General features: G+C 48.2%; 2 protein-coding genes across 2 annotated transcripts; both read left to right on the top strand.

The window, feature by feature from the left end:
- Nucleotides 1-1,466: 1,466 nt before the first annotated feature.
- Nucleotides 1,467-2,713, top strand: LOC149442095 (olfactory receptor 2AP1-like). The gene has a single exon (XM_089656513.1). The coding sequence runs from the start codon at nt 1,473-1,475 to the stop codon at nt 2,457-2,459; it is 987 nt and encodes a 328-aa protein (XP_089512639.1). The 5' UTR covers nt 1,467-1,472; the 3' UTR covers nt 2,460-2,713.
- Nucleotides 2,714-9,472: 6,759 nt separating this feature from the next.
- Nucleotides 9,473-10,779, top strand: LOC149442094 (olfactory receptor 52K1-like). Its single transcript, XM_089656512.1, has one exon. The coding sequence runs from the start codon at nt 9,479-9,481 to the stop codon at nt 10,463-10,465; it is 987 nt and encodes a 328-aa protein (XP_089512638.1). The 5' UTR covers nt 9,473-9,478; the 3' UTR covers nt 10,466-10,779.
- Nucleotides 10,780-22,590: the final 11,811 nt, after the last annotated feature.

The raw sequence follows: 22,590 nt of genomic DNA, 5'->3' as shown, positions 1-22,590 counted from the left end.
TGCAGAGGTCAGGAGGGTGTAATGTACAGAGTGCAGAGGTCAGGAGGGTGTAACATACAGATTGCAGAGGTCAGGACGGTGTAACATACAGATTGTAGAGGTCAGGACGGTGTAACATACAGATTGCAGAGGTCAGGACGGTGTAACATACAGGCTGCAGAGGTCAGGAGGGTGTAATATACAGATTGCAGAGGTCAGGAGGGTGTAATGTACAGAGTGCAGAGGTCAGGACGGTGTAACATACAGATTGCAGAGGTCAGGAAGGTGTAACATACAGATTGCAGAGGTCAGGAGGGTGTAACATACAGACTGCAGAGGTCAGGACGGTGTAACATACAGGCTGCAGAGGTCAGGAGGGTGTAACATACAGATTGCAGAGGTCAGGAGGGTGTAATGTACAGAGTGCAAAGGTCAGGAGGGTGTAACACACAGATTGCAGAGGTCAGGAGGGTGTAACACACAGATTGCAGAGGTCAGGAGGGTGTAACACACAGATTGCAGAGGTCAGAAGGGTGTAACATACAGATTGCAAAGGTCAGAAGGGTGTAACATACAGATTGCAGAGGTCGGGAGGGAGTAACATACAGATTGCAGAGGTCAGGAGGGTGTAACATACAGAGTACAGAGGTCAGGAGGGTGTAATGTACATCGGTGCCATTTTGGAACCTGAATTGCCTGCTGCTCCAGGTGATTGCTGAGTGAACGTCTGTGCTGTGCTTTGTTTACCGTGGGCTGCCGGGATTCCGGGAACATTCAGTGAAGGTCCCCAACAAACAGGGACTAGTGGCATCCATAGACATGCTGAGCTTCTAGTGCGTGAAGAAGCACGAGAAGCTCACAGTGTGCAGTCCAATCAACGCAAGTCAGAAGGGAAGGTTGGAGTTCAGAATTAGGATTTTGGACAGGATGCCGAGGTTTTTGAACCTCCGGTGTGACGGAAGACGTCCCTTTCCGTATGGTCACGGAGATAAAATGTAAGCTCCGTCTCCCAGGTGGAGGGGGCTACATACGGTAATCCTAGGGGGTGGAAGGGTGAGAAGCTTTGGCTGGTTATTGTTGCCGGTCTGTCTTCCCACCGGGAGGTTCTCCTGATCTCCTGGTCACTAGGAGCTGAGTAAAATGTAGAATAGTCTTCCCCAAGAAGTGGTTTAGGCCAAGTCTCCAGAATTCTTGAAAAAAACAAAAAGCTGGATAGGCATCAAAATGTACAAAATATAATTGGCTATTCATTGGACACAACATTGTGGATCCTTGTTCCATTGTCCCTGGAGATCAGGAAGGACTTTTCTTCTCTGTTGGGTCTCCTGTTGGGTTTTTGTTGTCCTTCTCCGAGTCACCTGTGGTTTTAGGGTTCCAACAGTGCAAGTTCTTTTTTTTTTTTTCTTTTTTTTGATTGATATATCTTTATCACCTTACACACTCTGTCACTGTGTATTTTAGGGATATCCTTCTACTTGAACCTTCTCCGGTCCATGGATAATCGGTCTACCACCTCTGAATTTGTTCTGCTTGGATTCCCAGGAATTGGGGAGAAGTTTCACACCCCGGTCTCCACAGCTCTGTTCCTGCTTTATCTCACATCGCTGTTCTCGAATGGCGTAGTCATAGCTCTGATCGGCTGCAACCGACATCTGCATCAACCGATGTATGTGCTCATCTTGAACCTTGCCATTTCCGACTTGCTTTTTGATACCATCACTCTGCCGAAGATTGTGGCCAAGTACTGGTTCAACGATGGGTCCATCTCATACGCTGGATGCCTCTTCCAAGTGTTTTCTGCCCATTTCCTTGGGAGCTTTGATTCCTACATCCTCTTGCTGATGGCCATTGACCGTTATGTGGCCATATGCAAGCCCCTGAGATACCCATCAATAATCAACAATCAACGTACCATCCTCCTCTGTTGCTTCTCCTGGCTCTTCACAAGTTTAATTGGCTTGACAATCGCTGTTCTGGACTCTGGTGAAGAACTATGCGGACAGAATATCAGAAGCTGCTTTTGCACCAATGCAGTGGTCTTGTCCTTGGCCTGCAATGACGTGGCCACCCTCAAGCGTACGATTTTTGTCATTGCTATGATAGTCCTTCTCTTGCCTCTGTCCCTCATCCTTTTCTCCTATGGAGTCCTAATCCGGGTCATCATCACACAGACCCAGTCTGTGAATCGAAGGAGGGCCTATTACACATGTGCCACCCAGTTAAGTGTCATCTGTCTATATTTTATCCCACGGATATTTGTGTATGTTGCCAACCAAGTCAAGTTGATCCTCAATGAAGATGTGAACGTCCTTATTCTTTGCTTTTACTCATTCGTGCCGCACATGGCCAACCCCATCATTTACTGTTTGAGGACTAAGGAGATTAGAAGGACCTTTAAGAACCTCATCAAAAGGTGGATACTGATGAAGAATCCAAGGATACCAGCAGTGAATGTAATTACAATCTCAGATCAGCTTTAGGGGGGTGATCCAAAACTGTGTTGTGGTGGGACTCTGGTGGACTTGATGATTTAGAGGTGGAAATCGCGTACTTGAACTCTTGCCTTTTTGTTTATGGCCAACCGTGTCACGTTAATCCTCAATGAAGAAGGGAGCAACCCTAATTTCTGCTTTCACATGTTCATACCACACATGGCTAACACTATAATTTTTACTTTGAGGACTAAGGAGATTAGAAGGACCTTTAAGAACCTAATCAAAAGGTGGATACTGGTGAAGAATCCAAGGATACCATCAGTGAATATAATAACAATCTCAGATCAGCTTTAGGGGGTGATCCGTAAACTGTGTTATGGTGGGACTCTGGTGGACTTGATGACTTAGAGGTGGAAATCGCCTCCTCGAACTCTTGCCTTTGTGTTTATGGCCAACCGTGTCACGTTAATCCTCAATGAAGAAGGGAGCAACCTTATTTTCTGCTTTCACATGTTCATATCACACATGGCTAACACCATAATTTTTACTTTGAGGACTAAGGAGATAAGAAGGACTGTTAAGAACCTAATCAAAAGTTGCAAACTTTAGAAGAATCCCAGAATTCCAGCAGCAAATGTAATTACAATCTCATATCGGCTTTAGGGGGCTGACCCAAAACTGTCACTGGTGGGACTCTGGTGGACTTGATGACTTATAGGTTGGAAATCTTCTCCTCGAACTCTTGCCTTTGTGTTTATTGCCATACGTGTCAAGTTAATCCTCAATGAAGAAGGGAGCAACCCTAATTTCTGCTTTCACATGTTCATACCACACATGGCTAACACCATCATTTTTACTTTGAAGACTAAGGAGATTAGAAGGACCTTTAAGAACCTCATCAAAAGGTGAATGCTGGTGAAGAATCCAAGGATACCAGCAGTGAATATAATTACAATCTGAGATCAGCTTTAGGGGGTGATCCGTAAACTGTGTTGTGGTGGGACTCTGGTGGACTTGATGACTTCTCAGATCTCTTTTCGGGAGTAACTCAAAACTGTCCTGTAGAGTAGTCATCACTAAATGGTGGACTGCATTCCTGGCGCCTCCTTGAACTCTTGCCTTTGTGTTTATGGCCAACCATGTCACGTTAATCCTCAACGAAGAAGGGAGCAACCCTAATTTCTGCTTTCACATGTTCATACCACACATGGCTAACACCATAATTTTTACTTTGAGGACTAAGGAGATAAGAAGGACTGTTAAGAACCTAATCAAAAGTTGCAAACTTTAGAAGAATCCCAGAATTCCAGCAGCAAATGTAATTACAATCTCATATCGGCTTTAGGGGGCTGACCCAAAACTGTCACTGGTGGGACTCTGGTGGACTTGATGACTTATAGGTTGGAAATCTTCTCCTCGAACTCTTGCCTTTGTGTTTATTGCCATACGTGTCAAGTTAATCCTCAATGAAGAAGGGAGCAACCCTAATTTCTGCTTTCACATGTTCATACCACACATGGCTAACACCATCATTTTTACTTTGAAGACTAAGGAGATTAGAAGGACCTTTAAGAACCTCATCAAAAGGTGGATGCTGGTGAAGAATCCAAGGATACCAGCAGTGAATATAATTACAATCTCAGATCAGCTTTAGGGGGTGATCCGTAAACTGTGTTGTGGTGGGATTCTGGTGGACTTGATGACTTCTCAGATCTCTTTTTGGGAGTAACTCAAAACTGTCCTGTAGAGCAGTCATCGCTAAATGGGGGACCGCATTCCTGGCGCCTCCTCGAACTCTTGCCTTTGTGTTTATGGCCAACCATGTCATGTTAATCCTCAACGAAGAAGGGAGCAACCCTAATTTCTGCTTTCACATGTTCATACCACACATGGCTAACACCATAATTTTTACTTTGAGGACTAAGGAGATAAGAAGGACTGTTAAGAACCTCATCAAAAGTTGCAAACTTTAGAAGGATCCCAGAATTTCAGCAGCAAATGTAATTACAATCTCAGGTCAGCTTTAGGGGGGTGACCCAAAACTGTGTTGTGGTGGGACTCTGGTGGACTTGATGACTTTTCGGGAGTAACTTAAAACTGTCCTGTAGAGCAGTCATCACTAAATGGTGGACTGCATTCCGGGCGTGGACCGACCCATTGTCCCATCTGGACTGCTGCAGTCCCACCGTTTAGAAGTTGGTTCTTTCTCCCTGCCTCCGCTGCTGTCACTGTCACAGCAGAGTGGAGAGCGGGCGGTAGAACAGTTCTGCGCACAGAGCGGGAGACACAGAGGCGCTGAATAGAGGTCGGCGGTGGGGGCTGCTGAAGTTAACTTTCCAAATAACCAGCAGGTGATTGGTTGCTGGGCAGTCCTACCAACCAATTACCAGCTTGTTAATATGAAAAATCGACTCCAGGAGCTCCCGCTCCAATCTTCAATCCAGCGCTGCAGGTGAGAAAGAGCCAGAGGTGAAGGAGGCTGTGTAATGTGAAGGGGGCCAGAGGTGAAGGGGGATGTGTAATGTGAAGGGGGACAGAGGTGCAGGAGGCTGTGTAATGTGAAGAGGGACAGAGGTGAAGGGGGCTGTGTAATGTGAAGGGGGCCAGATGTGCAGAAGGCTGTGTAATGTGAAGGGGGCCAGACATATAGAAGGCTCTGTAATTTGAAGGTGTGTCAGTGGTGCAGGAGGCTGTGTAATTTGAAAGGGGCAAGAGGTGCGGGGGGCTGTGTAATGTTAAGGGGGCCAGCGGTGCGGGGGGCTGTGTAATGTTAAGGGGGCCAGCGGTGCGGGGGGCTGTGTAATGTTAAGGGGGGCAGAGGTGCAGGGGGCAGTGTAATGTGACGGTTTGCAGAGGTGCAGAAGGCTGTGTAATGTGAAGGGTTGCAGAGGTGCAGGGGGCTGTGTAATGAGAAGGGTGCCAGAGGTGCAGGGGGCTGTGTAATGTGAAGGGTGCCAAAGGTGCAGAGGGTTGTGTAATGTGAAAAGGTGCCAGAGGTGAAGGGGGCTGTATAATGTAAAGGGGTGCTAGAGGTGCAGAGGGATGTGTAATGTGAAGGGGGGGCAGAGGAGCAGGAGGCTGTGTAATTTGAAAGGGATCAGAGGTGTGGGGGCTGTTTAATGTGAAGGGGGGCAGAAGTGCAGGAAGTTGAGTAATGTGAAGGGGGCTGTGTAATGTGAAGGGGGTCAGAGGTGCAGAAGACTGTGTAATGTGAGGGGGGGGCAGACATGTAGAAGGCTGTGTAATTTGAAGGGGTGTCAGAGGTGCAGGGGGGCTGTGTAATTTGAAAGGGACAAAAGGTGCGGGGGGCTGTGTAATGTTAAGGGGGCCAAAGGTGCAGACGGCTGTATAATGTGAATGGGGCCAGAGGTACAGGGGGCTGTGTAATGTGAAAAGGTGCCAGAGGTGCAGGGGGCTGTGTAATGTGAAAAGGTGCCAGAGGTGCAGGGGGCTGTGTAATGTGAAAAGGTGCCAGAGGTGCAGGGGTCTGTGTAATGTGAAGGGTTGCAGAGGTGCAGACGGCTGTGTAATGTGAATGGGGCCAGAGGTGCAGGGGGCTGTGTAATGTGAAGGGGTGCTAGAGGTGCAGAGAGATGTGTAATGTGAAGGGGGGCAGAGGTGCAGGAGGCTGTGTAATTTGAAAGGGACCAGAGGTGTGCGGGGCTGTTTAATGTGAAGGGGGCCCGAGGTAAAGGCGGCTGTGTAATGTGAAGGGGGGCAGAAGTGCAGGAAGTTGTGTAATATGAAGGGTGCCAGAGGTGCAGGAGGCTGTGTAATGTGAAAGGGACAAGAGGTGCGGGGGGCTGTGTAATGTTAAGGGGGCCAGAGGTGCAGGCAGCTGTGTAATGTGAAGGGTTGCAGAGGTGCAGAAGGCTGTCTAATGTGAAGGGGCGACAGAGGTGCAGGGGGCTATGTAATGTGAAGGGGGCCAGAGGTGCAGGGGGCTGTGTAATGTGAAAAGGTTCCAGAGGTGCAGAAGGCTGTGTAATGTGAAGGGGTGACAGAGGTGCAGGGGTCTATGTAATGTGAAAAGGTGCCAGAGGTGCAGAGGGCTGTGTAATGTAAAGGGATGCCAGAGGTGCAGGGGGCTGTGTAATGTAAAGGGATGCCAGAGGTGCAGGGGGCTGTGTAATGTAAAGGGATGCCAGAGGTGCAGGGGGCTGTGTAATCTGATGGGGGCCAGAGGTGCATGGAGCTGTGTAATGTGAAGGGATGCCAGAGGTGCAGGGGGCTGTGTAATCTGATGGGGGCCAGAGGTGCATGGGGCTGTGTAATGTGAAGGGGTGCAAGAGGTAAAGGGGGTAGTATAATGTGAAAGGGGTCAGAGGTGCACATTTCTGTGTAATGTGAAGGGGACAGAGGTACAGGGGGCTGTGTAATGTTAAGGGGGCCAGAGGTGCAGGGGGCTGTGTAATGTTAAGGGGGCAAGAGGTGCAGGGGGCTGTGTAATGTGAAGGGGGGCCAGAGGTGCAGGGGGCTGTGTAATGAGAAGGGGCCAGAGGTGCAGGGGGCTGTGTAATGTTAAGGGGGCCAGAGGTGCAGGTGGCTGTGTAATGTGAAGGGGTCCAGAGATGCAGGGGGCTGTGTAATGTGAAGGGGTGTCAGAGGTGCAGGAGGCTGTGTAATGTGAAGGGGCTAGAGGTGCAGGGGTCTGTTTAATGTGAAGTGGGAGCAGAGGTGCAGGGGTCTGTGTAATGTGAAGGGGTGCCAGAGGTTTAGGTGGCTGTGTAACGTGAAGGAATCCAGAGGTGCAGGGGGATGTGTAATGTGAAGGGGTGCAAGAGGTGCAGGGGGCTGTGTAATGTGAAGGGGTGTCAGAGGTACAGGGGACTGTGTAATGTGAAGTGGGCCATAGGTTTAGGTGACTGTGTAATGTGAAGGGGTGTCATAGGTGCAGGGGGCTGTGTAATGTGAAGGGGGGACAGAGGTGCAGGGGGCTGTGTAATGTGAAGGGGGGGCAGAGGTGCAGGGGGCTGTGTAATGTGAAGGGGGAAAGAGGTGCAGGGGGCTGTGTAATGTGAAGGGGGAAAGAGGTGCAGGGGGCTGTGTAATGTGAAGGGGGAAAGAGGTGCAGGGGGCTGTGTAATGTGAAGGGGGAAAGAGGTGCAGGGGGCTGTGTAATGTGAAGGGGGAAAGAGGTGCAGGGGGCTGTGTAATGTGAAGGGGTGCCAGAGGTGCAGGAAGCTTTGTAACATGAAGGGGTCCAGAGGTGCAGGAGGCTGTGTAAAGTGAAGGGGTGTCAGAGGTACAGGGGACTGTGTAATGTGATGTGGTCCATAGGTTAAGGTGACTGTGTAATGTGAAGGGGTACCATAGGTGCTGGGGCTGTGTAATGTGAAGTGAGCCATTTAGTTTGCTGTGTAATGTGAAGGGGGTCAGAGGTGCAGGGGTCTGTGCAATGTGAAGGGGGTCAGAGGTGCAGGGGTCTGTGTAATGTGAAGGGGTGTCAGAGGTGCAGGGGTCTGTGTAATGTGAAGGGGTGTCAGAGCTGCAGGGGCTGTGTAATTTGAAGGGGTTACAGAACTCCAATGAAGGCAACTCTGAAGAAACCTGAGGACCTCTCCGCCCCCCCACTGTATGAAGATGGTCTTGCACCGTTGTACCGGCTCCTCCCCTTCCATCTTGCACAGGTGTACCAGTTCCTCCCCTTCAGTCTTGCACAGGTGTACCGGCTCCTCCCCTTCCATCTTGCACAGGTGTACTGGCTCCTCCCCTTCAGTCTTGCACATGTGTACCAGCTCCTCCCCTTCAGTCTTGCACAGGTGTACCGGCTCCTCCCCTTCAGTCTTGCACAGGTGTATTGGCTCCTCCCCTTCCATCTTGCACAGGTGTACCGGCTCCTCCCCATCCATCTTGCACAGGTGTACCGGCTCCTCCCCATCCATCCTGCACAGGTGTACCGTCTCCTCCCCATCCATCTTGCACAGGTGTACCGGCTCCTCCCCATCCATCTTGCACAGGTGTATCGGCTCCTCCCCTTCCATCTTGCACAGGTGTACCGGCTCCTCCCCATCCACTTGCACAGGTGTACCAGTTCCCCTCCTGGACTGAAATGCCTTGCTCTGCTTTCATTGTCCATTGTGAGCTTCTCACGATGTGCATTAGAAGCTGCAGCAAGTCACATAGAGCTCCGCCTCCTGGCTGGAGGACGTTCAGCATCTTGTTCTTCCACCTTAGCCTGACCAGCCTTGCCTGGCCCTTTCATTCATTGGTTTTGGGTTCTTTCATTCATGGATTTTCACCATGAACCTATGGAAATACAGCCTGTCTAGGAATGCCCACTCCTCCTTTCTGGCTTGGAGGACTGTCCCTGGCCCACCCCATTTATTTGAGTTCTTTCAATCATGGAGACAGAACACCCACTCCTCCAGACTAACACCCACCCATCAAGGCATTCTAATATTTTCATAACTCCTCCCAAGAGACAGCCCACTGCTTACATCAGGGATGAGGGCTCTGTAGAGGACTACTGAGGAAGGGATGTTTTCTGGAAGCTACATACAACACCATTCCTACCCTTCCCACCAGACATGATCCACTTGCATTGCATAGAGAAGCAACCAGGGGGTGGTGGGTGGGGGAAGAAAACCAGGGAAGGCAATAATTCTGACAGATATTAATTACCATTTCTGGTACCTTTGAGAAAAAAAATTCCTTCATTTCATGTGTGTCCACTGAGGTAACATCACCAACATCCCCTCAACAGGGGCACAGACGGTGATAATAGCATGTGGAAGGGTGGAAAGCTTTCGTAGGTTCTTACTGTTGTCTGTGTCCCCGTTGAGGAGATCTTCTCACTTCCTGGTCACTATGAGCTGTGAAAATGTGGAAAAGTCTTCGCCAAGAGTTGCTTCTAGCCAAGTCTGTAGATTGCTTAAAAAAAGTCTTCAAAATATGCAAAATATATCAGGCTATGTAATAAAACATTGTTTCTGGAGGTCAGGAAGGAAGCTTCTTCTGATATTTTAGGCGTTTTTGTTTTTTTTGATTGGCATGTCTTTATTACTTACGAACTCTCACTGTGTATTTTAGGACTATCCTTCTACTTGAACCTTCTCTGGTCCATGGATAATCGGTCTGCCTTCTCTGAATTTGTTCTGCTTGGATTCCCAGGAATTGGGGAGAAGTTTCACACCCCGGTCTCCATAGCTCTGTTCCTGGTTTATCTCACATCGCTGTTCTCAAATGGAGTAGTCATAGCACTTATCACCTGCAACCGACATCTGCGTCAACCGATGTATGTGCTCATCTTGAACCTTGCCATCTCTGATTTCTTGTTTGATACCATCACTCTGCCGAAAATTGTGGCCAAGTACTGGTTTACCGATGGGTCCATCTCATACGCTGGATGCCTCTTCCAAGTGTTTTCTGCCCATTTCCATGGGAGCTTTGATTCCTACATCCTCTTACTGATGGCCATTGACCGTTATGTGGCCATATGCAAGCCCCTGAGGTACCCATCAATAATCAACAATCGACGTATCATCTTCATTTGTTGCTTCTTCTGGCTCTTCACAAGTATTATCGGCTTTACAATTGCCTTTCTGGACTCTGGTGAAGAACTATGCGGACAGAATATCAGAAGCTGCTTTTGCACCAATTCAGCGGTCTTGTCCTTGGCCTGCAACGAGGCGACCTCCGTGAGGAATACAACTTTTTGCATTGCTATGTTTGTCCTTCTCTTGCCTCTATTCTTCATCCTTTTCTCCTATGGAGTCATAATCCGGGTCATCATCACACAGACCCAGTCTGTGAGTCGGAGGAGAGCCTATTACACATGTGCCACCCACTTGAGTGTCATCTGTCTATATTTCATCCCACGGATATTTGTGTCTGTGGCCAACCAGGTCAGGTTGATCCTCAATGAAGATGTGAACGTCCTTATTCTCTGCCTTTACACATTTGTACCACATATGGCCAACCCCATCATTTACTGTTTGCGGACTAAGGAGATTAGAAGGACCTTTAAGAACCTCATCAAAAGGTGGATACTGATGAAGATTCCAAGAATACCAGCAGTGAATGTAAATACAATCTCAGACCACCTTTAGGGGGGGTGACCCAAAACTGTGGAGGGTTTCTGGTGGGCTGGATCAAGGAGAACATGGAGATCAGCTTCTCAAAATCTTGCCTTTGTCCACTGTGAAGTCATAATGGATTCACTGAACAGTCACATAGGAAACGTGAAACTCCTTCATCATGGCCATGACTATTGACTGTACTGCAAGTCCAGACATCCCACTCCAGCTAAGATCTGACTCAACCCAGCAAAACCCTCCAAAAACCAAATTAACGTTTTGTTTTTATTATCTGAAATGACTTTTAATAGTTTATTTATTTATCATTACATGGCTTGTGGAATGTTTCAGAGCATATTGAGTCTGATGTGTTATTTCCATCATCGAACATGGCACCACTTTCTGTATGAATATAAGAAGATGACTAGTGCCACCATGTGTTAAATATCTGGCTTGTCACAGTTCTCTTTCTCATTGCTGTCGGTTTTCAATGTCTTCGAGGACAGTCCCTAGTTTAGTATTCATTTTGTTGCAGAATAACTATACTTCCAAGCATCAAAGTATACGTACAGTATGTAGCGCTCACCCCCGAAAGGTTCTCTTCCCAAGCTAGTGGGAAGCGACAGTCTCAATGGTCTGACTAGGGGTATCTTTTGATGCTTTATTATAAAGTCCCTGGATACTTGGATGCCTCCTTCCAATATCAGACCATATCCTCAATGAAATGCCTTAATCAGTTCCAGCAAGTTTCAATAGAACAGCTCCCCCCCTCAATTCTACCATAGTTGGGTCCTCAATGAGCACATGTAGGACTACAGTTGGCTGCCCTTCAAGATGGACATTTCTCCTTCTGGACAAGAACAAGGCTGCCTGAGGCCCCGGCGTATGTATACACTCCTCAGCCACCTACTGGGCACCCTCCCACAGGGATTGGCCAGGACCACATAAACGTTCAGGCTGTAGGTCTACATCTTCCAGCCCACTACATTCTAGAATCCTTCAGCAGGCAGGGGGAAGCAGCCAGTGAATCCTAGAGCAGTCTGAAGCAACCACACACTGCTCCATCGATTACAAACGTAAAATTTGGTGACAAATTAAAATTTTTAATTTCCCATCACTTTCTGCTTCAATGACAATGGTCACCAGGACAAATGTACGAATCTCCCCAGTGGGGACACAGGCCCCCAATATAAACCTGACAGATATTATAACCCTTACCACTCTCAAATCCCAAACTGGAGCAAAAGTTTTGGCTTTATACTTTTCACGCACTATTTGTAAAGTCAAGACTTCTCTTGGGTGTTCAGTACAGGAAACAGGATCTTCAGTCTTTCACCATGGGTTATAGGCAGTTACCTTCAGATGACTGGACACTGGTGAAAAAACAATGCCTCCCACAATTAGCTAGCCTCAGTTGTTTTTGCTAGTGTCCTTAGGTGATGGGAGCTTCCTCTCTACAGTGAGAAACATACCTCTCTTACGCAAAGGGTTTTTTCTCGTAACTAGTTGCCTACCGCAGATAGCCGAATGACAGCTGCACTGCGGCTGGCCAGTTCTAGGAGGCCGTCATATGACGTCCTCCCGAAACATGTTCTCCTGCGCGCCCCCGGGGTCCCGCACCCTGTGATCTGTGTGATCGCTGTGTCCTACGGACAGAGCTGATCATGTGATGTGGTAAATGGCCAATCACAGCAATGACACGTTGATCACCGGGAAATGCAATTGCCGGTTCTCGGCTGCACTTTCCTCATGCTGTCAGAGCGCGAGGAAAGTACTGCCGAGAACCAGCAGTTGTCAGAGCGGGGATCGACACCGATCATCAGGGCACTGACAATCAGTGCCCTGATGATCGATGCCCAGCAGTGCCACCCACAAGTTCCGCCCACAAGTGCCCAGCAGTGCTGCCCACAAGTGCCCAGCAGTGCTGCCCACAAGTGCCTAGCAGTGCCACCCACCTGTGTCCAGTAGTGCCACCCACCAGTGCCCACCTGTTCCCAGCAGTACTGCCCACCTGTGACCAGAAGTGCCACCCGCCAGTGCCCATCAGTGCCCACCAGTGTCCATCAGTCAGTGCCACCCAGCAGTGCCGCCAGTCAGTGCCGCCCAGCAGTGCTGCCAGTCAGAGCCCACCAGTGCCACCAGTCAGTGCCCAGCAGTTGTGCCAGTCAGTGCCAACTATCAGTGCCGACTATCAGTACCCATCAACAGTGCCAGCTCATCAGTGCTACCTATCAGTGCCACCTATTAGTGCTGCCTATCTGTGCCACCTCATTAGTGCTGCTTATCAGTGCCCATCAGTGTCGCCTATCAGTTCTCATCAGTGTCACCTATCAGTTCTCATCAGTGCCGCCTATCAGTGCAGCCTCATCAACGCACATGAGTGAAGGAGAAAAATTACCTGTTTGAAAAATTTTATAATAGAAACAAAGAAACTTTTTTTAATCAAAATTGTTGCTATTTTTTTGTTTAAAACACCCAGCAGGGAGTAAATACCACCAAAAGAAAGCTCTATTTGTGAGAAAAAAATGAAAAACATTTCATGTGGGTACAGTGTTGCATGACCGCGCAATTGTCATTCAAAATGCAACAGCACTGAAAGCTGAAAATTGTCCTGGGCAGGAAGGGGTATAAGTGCCCTGTAGGCGAGGGGTTAAAGATTCTTCTATCAAGATTCCTTGCAGCTCTTTTCCGCAGCTTCAGGATCAGTTGACTCCTTGGCTGAGCCTTTGGGGGACAGTTCCCGAACCCGTCCGGGAGAAGATGAGGGTCTGGCCTGTAGGTTGTTTCCAGCACTGGATCCTGGGTGGATGCTCACGTAGGCATATCAGGTTGACTGCAGGGTTCTATAAAGGTTTATTATGGTCATCACTGATGGTGAAACCAGGATGGGGTCAGGTCCCTCAAAAGTGTGAAGTCATCTGCCATGGAATGTACAGGGCTTGTGCTCTTCAAATCTGCCCAAAAAGTACTTGCGATCCTATGTTTTGGTTTGGAAGCAAACTAAGGCACTTGAAATGGTGTGTCGTGCAGGTAGATGAGGAATGCCCCCCCCCACCACCACCTTCTTCTTCTTAGGAATAGGATTAGGTCGAGACACGTTTGGCAGAGATTTCACCCAAAGCCTAAAGTGGAAGTAAAGGCTACATATAAGTCTACTTGTCTCTACTTACCATCAGTTGCCTACCAAGCACTTTTACCCCCTTCCTGCCCAGGCCCATTTTCAGCTTTCAGCGCTCTCACACTTTGAATGACAATTGTGCGTTCATGCAACACAGCACAAAAATGAAATTTTTAGCATTTTTTGAGACAAATAGAGCTTTCTTTTGTTGGTATTTAATCACCACTGGGGGAGGGGGTTATTTTTCGCTAAACAAATTAAAAAAGACCAAGAATTTTGAAAAAAAAAGGTTTTTCTTAGTTTCTGTTATAAAGTTTTGTAAACAGGTGATTTTTCTCCTTCACTTATGTGCTCTGAGAGACTGCACTGATGAGGCTGTATTGATGGGCACTGATGAGGCTGCACCAATATGTGACACTGATGGGCACTAATAGGTGGCACTAATGGGCTTTGATAGGTGGCATTGATGGGCACTGATGAGGCTGTATTGATGGGCACTGATGAGGCTGTATTGATGGGCACTGATGAGGCTGCACCAATATGTGGCACTGATGGGCACTAATAGGTGGCACTAATGGGCTTTGATAGGTGGCATTGATGGGCACTGACATGCATCACTGATGGACACTGATAGCCGCCACTGATGGGCATTGATAGCAAGCATTGATGGCCACTATTTGCCAGCACTGATGGACACTGATAGCCACCACTGATGGGCATTGATAGCAAGCACTGATGGGCACTAATAGCAAGCATTGATGGGCACTATTTGCCACAACTGATGGGCACTGACGGGGCTACATTGATAATCAGTGCCCCTATGATCAGTGTAGATGTCCCCCCTGAGGAATGCCGCTTACCAGCTCTCCTCTCCTCACGTACCATCAGAGATACACAGCCTTAGCCCTTGAACTGCCCCAATGTGTCTGATGAGCAAAGAGAGCCTCTCCATGTCACGGTGAATTTCCAACCTAGTGCTAGAGTCATGGAAACCCTTTCCCTTAAAGATGTGGAAAGTTCTCATTGCAGTGTCTAGAGTCCACTCTACTGTCGCCTTGCTCATGCAAGACAAAGTGACAATATGTCTGCATAGCACCCTTCCCGAACCCCCTTATACTCATCTAGCCTTTCTTTCCCAATCTGCTGCCAATGATAATACTCAGTGCACATTGGGTATGGAGGAGTGTTTGACAGTGCTCATGCCTGAGGACCAAGAAGATCAGATGGACGCAAATATACGGCCCTTTCTGAGTGGAACATGTTAGTGTGAGCAAACAGGAGAAAGAAAAGTCCCGAATGCCTCACACCAAAGAGACCCAATGTGAATACAAGTGAGAGCAGTGTCAGTCTAACTCCCTCCAGGACACACCTCACTGTGTTTCGTCCCACTCACGGGGCTTGATCATGGAGGAGCTCCATGACTAAGCCCCATGGGTAGAGTGAAATGCGTTGGGGACATAGCCTGGAGGGAGCTAGACTGAGGAATGTCAGGTTTGTTGGGTGTGCGGAATTTGGGACTTTCCTTTCTCCTGTCTGAGCACATAGACCCGGGACAGGCTTTTCATACTGAACAAGCACCCACAGCCATTGGTGTATGTAGGTTTTGTGCTGCCTTAGGCACCCCCCCCACCCATGGAGAGAGCCTGATAGCGACCAAGGCCACTCCCCGACCCCCCACTCCCGTGGAGGAGAGAGCCTGAGACATTGACCAACAACACCCCTGCCCCCCCCCCCCCCCACTCAAGAGAGCCTTCCACTACCATTACCCCCCATACACCGCCTTCCCCACCCGGTGAGAGAAAGACATTCACCTTCACAGCTCTGGACATCCTCGGGAATGAGAGTCGGGCTCTGCATATACCGTCAAGCAGCCCACAGCTTCTCTTGGATCCCACCTGATCCCCATGCCGCATGTGTCCCTTCTTCAGCCCCTTATTTCACGGGTCAGCGCTGCCCCCCTGAAAAATGGTGCCCTAGGCAGATGCCTTGTGGTAAATACGCCCCTGCCCACAGCAGAGTTTACAGAATTTTGGACACAGGAGCCTGATCGGTAACCCAATGCTTTCCCTTGGTTACGTGTCAGTGTGAGTCTTAGTCTAGGAGGACTCTTCTGTGATCTAGTTCTGGACTAAAAAAGCTTTGCAAAGGCTGATGTCTATAGATTGTGGCTGAATTGTTCATGGGGAGCATTGACCAGCTCCATCACCTGATGCCTGAAACCACACCATTGAGCAGGTTCAAGGCTTTGAGCACCCTTGCTGATGTCCCCTTGGTTTCCATTGAGCTGCTGGTGCTCCAGTAAATCAATCCGGACCTCTGAGAAAGGAAAGATGTTGCATCCTCCTCCCAGTTTCCGAAAATCCAACAATTGGTGCCCCAGTAGCCGAATGTGAAGATTGTGTGGTGTCACATGGGGGAAGGTGAGCAATATGTAAGTAGACTAATGAAGACATGTTGGGGGTGCTCCAGTGGGTGAAATGTTGGCAAAGGGATAGTGGCCACCCCAAAGCACATGCTATGCGTCTTGGCAATTAGTGACTCTATCATATCTAGTCTACAAGTCTCCACTGCTGTGAGTGAACCCCGGCCAGTCATTGTAGGGTTACATCTTGCACACTCCATGCTGCCTTTTGCACATTCCTATTGGGCCATGAGGCAGCCCAATATAGTAATGAGCCTCCTCTCATTGAGTCCTCTAAGCAGCCTGGCTCTTCTTGTCCCGTATATATTCAATAATGAAGGCAAAAATATCCAAACCCATCCTCCATTCTATTCTATCTATCCAATGCACAGTGAAGGAAATGCGTATTTGCTCCCCTGCTGATGCTGAATGTTCGCCCCTCACACAGAAATGATCGGTCTAACAATGGAATGTTCGCCCCTCACACAGAAATGATCGGTCTAAAAATCGAATGTTCGGTGTAACACTGAGAGACAGAATACAACAACAAATTCAGCAGAAATGCGTCTAACAAATGATGACTGATCTGCATGTTCATGAGGGAAAGAAGGATTTGATCCCCTTCACAAAACATGACTTAGTACTTGGTGGCCAATCCCTTGTTGGCCATCACAGAGGTCAGATGTTTCCTGGAGTTGGCCCCCAGGTTCGCACACATCTCAGGAGGGATTTTGGCCCTCTTGGCAGATCCTCTCCAAGTCATTAAGGTTTGGTGGCTGACGTTTGGAAACTCGAACTTTCAGCTCCCTCCACAGATTTTTAATCGGATGAAGGTCTGGAGACTGGCTAGGCCACGCCAGGACCTTAATGTGCTTCTTCTGGAGCCGCTCCTTTGTTGCCTTGGCCGTGTGTTTTGGGTCATTGTCATGCTGGAACACCCATCCACCACCCATTTTCAATGCCTTGGTTGAGGGAAGAAGGTTCTCACCCAAGATTTGATGGTACATTGCCCCGTCCATCGTCCCTTTGATGCGGTGCAGTTGTCCTGTCCCCTTAGCAGAAAACCCCCCCAAAGCAGAATGTTTCCACCACCATGTTTCACAGTTAGGATGTTAGGTGTTCTATGACCCATAGGCAGCATTCCTCCTCCTCCAACCACGGAGAGTTGAGTTGATGCCAAAGAGCTGGATTTTGGTCTCCTCTGACCACAACACTTCCCACCAGTCCTCCTCTGCATCATTCAGATGTTCAGTGGCAGACTTCAGACGGGCCTGGACATGTGCTCTCTTGAGCAGAGGGACCTTGCGGGCACTGCAGGATTTCAGTCCTTGTCGGCGTAGTGTGTTACCAATTGTTTTCTTGGTGACTGTGGTCCCAGCTGCCTGGAGATCATTGACAAGATCCTCACATGTAGTTCTGGGATGATTCTTCACTGTTCTCATGATCATTGACACTCCACGAGGTGAGATCTTGCATGGTGCACCAGACCTAGGGAGACTGACACTTGTTTTGTGTTTCTTCCATTTGTGAATGATTGCACCAACTGTTGTCACCTTCTCACCAAGCTGCTTGGCCATAGTTTGGTAGCCCAGTCCAGCCTTGTGTAGGTCTACCATCTTGTCCCTGACATCCTTGGACAGCTCTTTGGTCTTTGCCATGGTGGAGAGTTTGGAATCTGATGGTTTGATTGCTCCTGTGGACAGGTGTCTTTTATACAGGTAACACAATGAGATTAGCAGCACTCCCTTTAAGAGACTGCTTCTAATCGCAGCTTGTTACCTGTATGAGAGACACCTGGGAGCCAGAAATCCTGCTGAATGATAGGGGATCAAATCCTTCTTTCCCTCATGAACATGCAGATCAGTCATCATTTGTTAGACGCATTTCTGCTGAATTTGTTGTTGTATTCTGTCTCTCAGTGTTACACCGAACATTCCATTGTTAGACCGATCATTTCTGTGTGAGGGGGAACATTCCATTGTTAGACCGATCATTTCTGTGTGAGGGGGAACATTCCATTGTTAGACCGATCATTTCTGTGTGAGGGGCGAACATTCAACATCAGCAGGGGAGCAAATACGCATTTCCTTCACTGTAGCTACATGTAGGCTGAGGGGTATAAAAAAACTTCTATAATTATATCATGTTTTTCTTTCTAAATATCACTTTGTTAATAAATATAAACCACACCATGCTGTGCATAAACATCCAAATGTTTTTTTTATTGTTTCTCTGTTTTAATTTGATAAATACAATAATAGAATAGATAAGATAGACAGATATACAGTAGATACAGTATATAGATGAAATAGATTGATTTACAAATGCTCTGTTTCTGATGCTCCTTTACGCCTTGGCATTCCTCCTTAGACCCAGTCTGTCTGGATAGTACGGCCGCCTGCTGACTTGGCACCATCCACAGGCAGCTTAACTCTTCAATAACACAAAGTTGAGTTTAACCGTAAATTAATATTACTCCTGCGCTATTACCAATACACAAATATAACTAAGCTGCCAGCACTCAGGTGACACAACCCTGACACCAAACACAGTAGAGAAATAAAATGGTAAAGCAGTGCAGCGCTATAAATACCCTATCCACATACTAAAAAACCAATAAATAGCACAAATGCTGTGTGTCCTCCCAGTAATGTAAGTCCGTCTTGTAATGTGAAACACACACACAAAAATCATGCAGGTGCTCCCAGCTTCAAACGTGAATCCACAATGACAGGGGTGCCCCCTCACCTTCCTGCCCAGGCCCCGCAGGACCAATGAGCCAGATAAATGCCTCTGAAGTAATCCTCCCACAGCACCTTGGGGGTCTCTTCAACAATGATGATGGTACTTCCTCCTCTGATGGGTACTGATTTCCACTAGGTGCCTCCAGATGTTTAATACGCACTTACTCCATAAACACCCCATATAGGACAAAAAGAGATCCACATAGTGTAAAACTGCAAAGCCTATAATAATGACACACTGATGGTACTACTCACATTTGCGTGGTTGAACATGCACATTTGCACCACACCATGGGTGTACTGGCTAGTGTGGATCCTCACTAGGAAAGGTGGACCAAGATGGCGCCGACGCCGAAAGTGACGTCACCGCGCGGTCCGTTAGCCTCCTCCCACTGGCGTATCTACGCGTTACGTCACGGTTAATAGCACGTGACTTCCTCAGGACATACGAAAAAAGTTGAAAGTTGAGTTTAACACAATTTTACTTCAGCTGCCTTCAGCACAGAGGATGTTTTTCTAGTCTTTTGATATGTAAGAAGACAATGACTTTCCTAAGCCCTCTCTAGGTGAGGTACTAACACTGACTGAGGAAACATGGAAGAGGTGGGGAGGGTCCAGCTAAGACTAAACCCCTCAAACAGGAGGGGAGGACAGAGGAAGATACCAAAATCACATAAATAAATAAATAAGTTGCAGTGGCCCAAAACAGATGATAGATGTCGCCACACTACAAAAAAAAGTGATAACCTCATGCAGTTCAATACAAGACATAAGAAATACATAGAAGTGAGGCAGAATAACAAAATATAAAAAAGACGGTTAGGACATAAGCCAAAACTCAAAAGCCAAGTAAGTCACTTCATCTATTGCACCTTCATAGGTATTAATAAACATGTGTATAACTGGGGCCCCAAATAGCTCTGCATTGAGAACGCATGGAGCCACATATGCAGTAAGACTCCATATAAGAGATCCGGAGTCCTGTTCTGTGACATTAGTGTGATGATGATGACGGTGATGATGATGGTGATGATGACGGTGATGATGATGGTGATGATGGTGGTGATGATGATGATGATGAATGATGTTCATAGTGATGATGATGGTGATGATGATGGTGGTGATGATGATGATGGTGATGATGATGATGATGATGGTGGTGATGATGGTGATGATGATGATGGTGATAGTGATGATCATGGTGATGGTGATGATGATGGTGGTGATGATGATGATGGTGATGATGGTGGTGATGATGATGATGATGATGATGATGTTCATAGTGATGATGATGGTGATGATGATGATGATGATGATGGTGGTGATGATGATGATGGTGATGATGATGGTGGTGATGATGGTGATGATGATGATGGTGATAGTGATGATCATGGTGATGATGATGATGATGGTGGTGATGATGGTGGTGATGATGATGTTGTAGGAATTGTTTCCCCTCACCAGCCACCTTTACCTTAAGGCTAATATTGCTATCATCATGGCCAGATCTTGGGGGGTACTGAAGTGGGCTATGCTCCCCCAGATTTTAGTTGTGTTCCTTCCCCCCAAAGCCAACCCTAACCTGTCACTATACTGCCCTAACCTGTCATTACACTGCCTTAACCTGTCACTATACTACCCTAACCTGCCACTATACTGTCCTAACCTGCCACTATACTGCCCTAACCTGCCACTATACTACCCTAACCTGCCACTATACTGTCCTAACCTGCCACTATACTGCCCTAATCTGCCACTATACTGTCTTAACCTGCCACTATACTACCCTAACCTGCCACTACACTACCCTAACCTGCCACTATACTACCCTAACCTGCCGCTATACTGCCCTAACCTGCCACTATCCTGCCCTAACCTTCCACTATACTGCCCTAACCTGCCACTATACTACCCTAACCTGCCGCTATACTGCCCTAACCTTCCACTATCCTGCCCTAACCTTCCACTATACTCTCCTAACCTGCCACTATACTACCCTAACCTGCCACTACACTACCCTAACCTGCCACTATGCTGCCCTAACCTGCCACTATAATGCCCTAACCTGCCACTATACTGCCCTAACCTGCCACTATACTGTCCCAGCCTGCCACTATACTGATCTCAGTTATGCATTGTGTGGGGGGGAGAAGCTCTGTGGCCTGTGCTCAGGCTGTGTGCAATGCAGGGATGAGAGATGAAAATGTGCCCCTGTCCTCTGCACTGCCAGCAGTGACCCCTGTCCTCTGCCCTGCCAGCAGTGACCCCTCTCCTCTGCCCTGCCAGCAGTGACCCCCGTCCTCTGCCCTGCTGAGCTCCAATCCTCTGCCTCCCTGACATTTTTTACTGCATCCCCACATCAGATAGGCTAAATTTGGCCCAGCCTATCAATACTCAGCTGCCTTCAGGACTTGGGCACTATATTTGCAGGACAGGGAGAGGCGCCCATCAGGACTGCCAGAGAGAGGATTCAAGTACCATGAACGCTTATCAGGAGGTAGGTAATCCATAGTCGGAGGCTAGGTTATAGGAAGAGGCATTCCAAGGAGTAATCCATTGATCAGGTGGTGGTCAGGACTGGCAGTGTTCAGTGGAAGAGTAAGTATCCAAGCATGGGCCAAGGCAGGCAGTGTTCAGAGAGAGTGTCCATATCCATGGCAAGGGTCAAGGCAGGCAGTGTTCAGAGAGAGTGTCCATATCCAAGGCAAGGGTCAAGGCAGGCAGTGTTCAGAGAGAGTGTCCATATCCAAGGCAAGGGTCAAGGCAGGCACTGTTTAGAGATAGTATCCATACCAAAGGCAAGGGTCAAGGCAGGCAGTGTTCAGAGTGTGTCTATATCCAAGGCAAGGGTCAAGGAAGGCAGTGTTCAGAGAGAGTGTCCATACCAAAGGCAAGGGTCAATGCAGGCAGTGTTCAGAGAGAGCGTCCATACCAAAGGCAAGAGTCAAGGCAATCAGTGTTCAGAGAGTGTCCATATCCAAGGCAAAGGTCAAGGCAGGCAGTGTTCAGAGAGAGTGTCCATATCCAAGGCAAGGGTCAAGGCAGGCAGTGTTTAGAGAGAGTGTCCATACCAAAGACAAGGGTCAAGGCAGGCAGTGTTTAGAGAGAGCGTCCATACCAAAAGAAAGGGTCAAGGCAGGCAGTGTTCAGAGAGTGTCCATATCCAAGGCAAGGGTCAAGGCAGGCAGTGTTCAATGAGGAGTGTCCATATCCAAGGCAAGGGCCAAGGCAGGCAGTGTTCAATGAGAGTGTCCATATCCAAGGCAAGGATCAAGGCAGGCAGTGTTCAATGAGAGTGTCCATATCCAAGGCAAGGGTCAAGACAGGCAGTTTTCAGAAAGAGTGTCCATATCCAAGGCAAGGGTAAAGTCAGGCAGTGCTCAAAGAGAATGTCCATATCCAAGGCAAGGGTCAAGGCAGGCAGTGTTCAGAGAGAGTGTCCATATCCAAGGCAAGGGTCAAGGCAGGCAGTGTTCAGAAAGACAGTCCCACTGTGATCACATGTAGACTGAATGTGGATATGGCTGTGTATGGCATCAGCCATCGGTGCTCCAGCCACGCCCCCTGACATATTTCTGTGACCAAGCCTCAGCGAAAAGTGTCAGCAGGCGTGGCCATACACAGCCATATCCACGTCTGAAGCACTGGCTCAGTTTTGAATGGTGTTGTGACTCTTACCCCACAGAAAGATAGTCTGTTATTGAAAGCGAGAGTCAAAGCAGGAAGCTTTCTGAGAGAGTGTTGAAATCCAAGGCAAAGGTCAAGGCAGGCAGTGTTCGGATAAAGTCCATTATCCACACCAAGGGTCAAGGCAGGCAGCATCCCGAGGGAGAGAATCTGTTATTCAAAACAAGCCGCATTCGGAGAGAGAGAGAGGGAGAGAATATGTCATCCA

This window comes from Staurois parvus, unplaced genomic scaffold (genome assembly GCF_062004578.1).
Source record: "Staurois parvus isolate SC_StPar_1 unplaced genomic scaffold, SC_StPar_1.0 ptg000913l, whole genome shotgun sequence".
Classification (NCBI taxonomy): domain Eukaryota; kingdom Metazoa; phylum Chordata; class Amphibia; order Anura; family Ranidae; genus Staurois; species Staurois parvus.
Note: the sequence above shows the minus strand (reverse complement) of the source record. Positions and strands in the feature narration are given on the sequence as shown.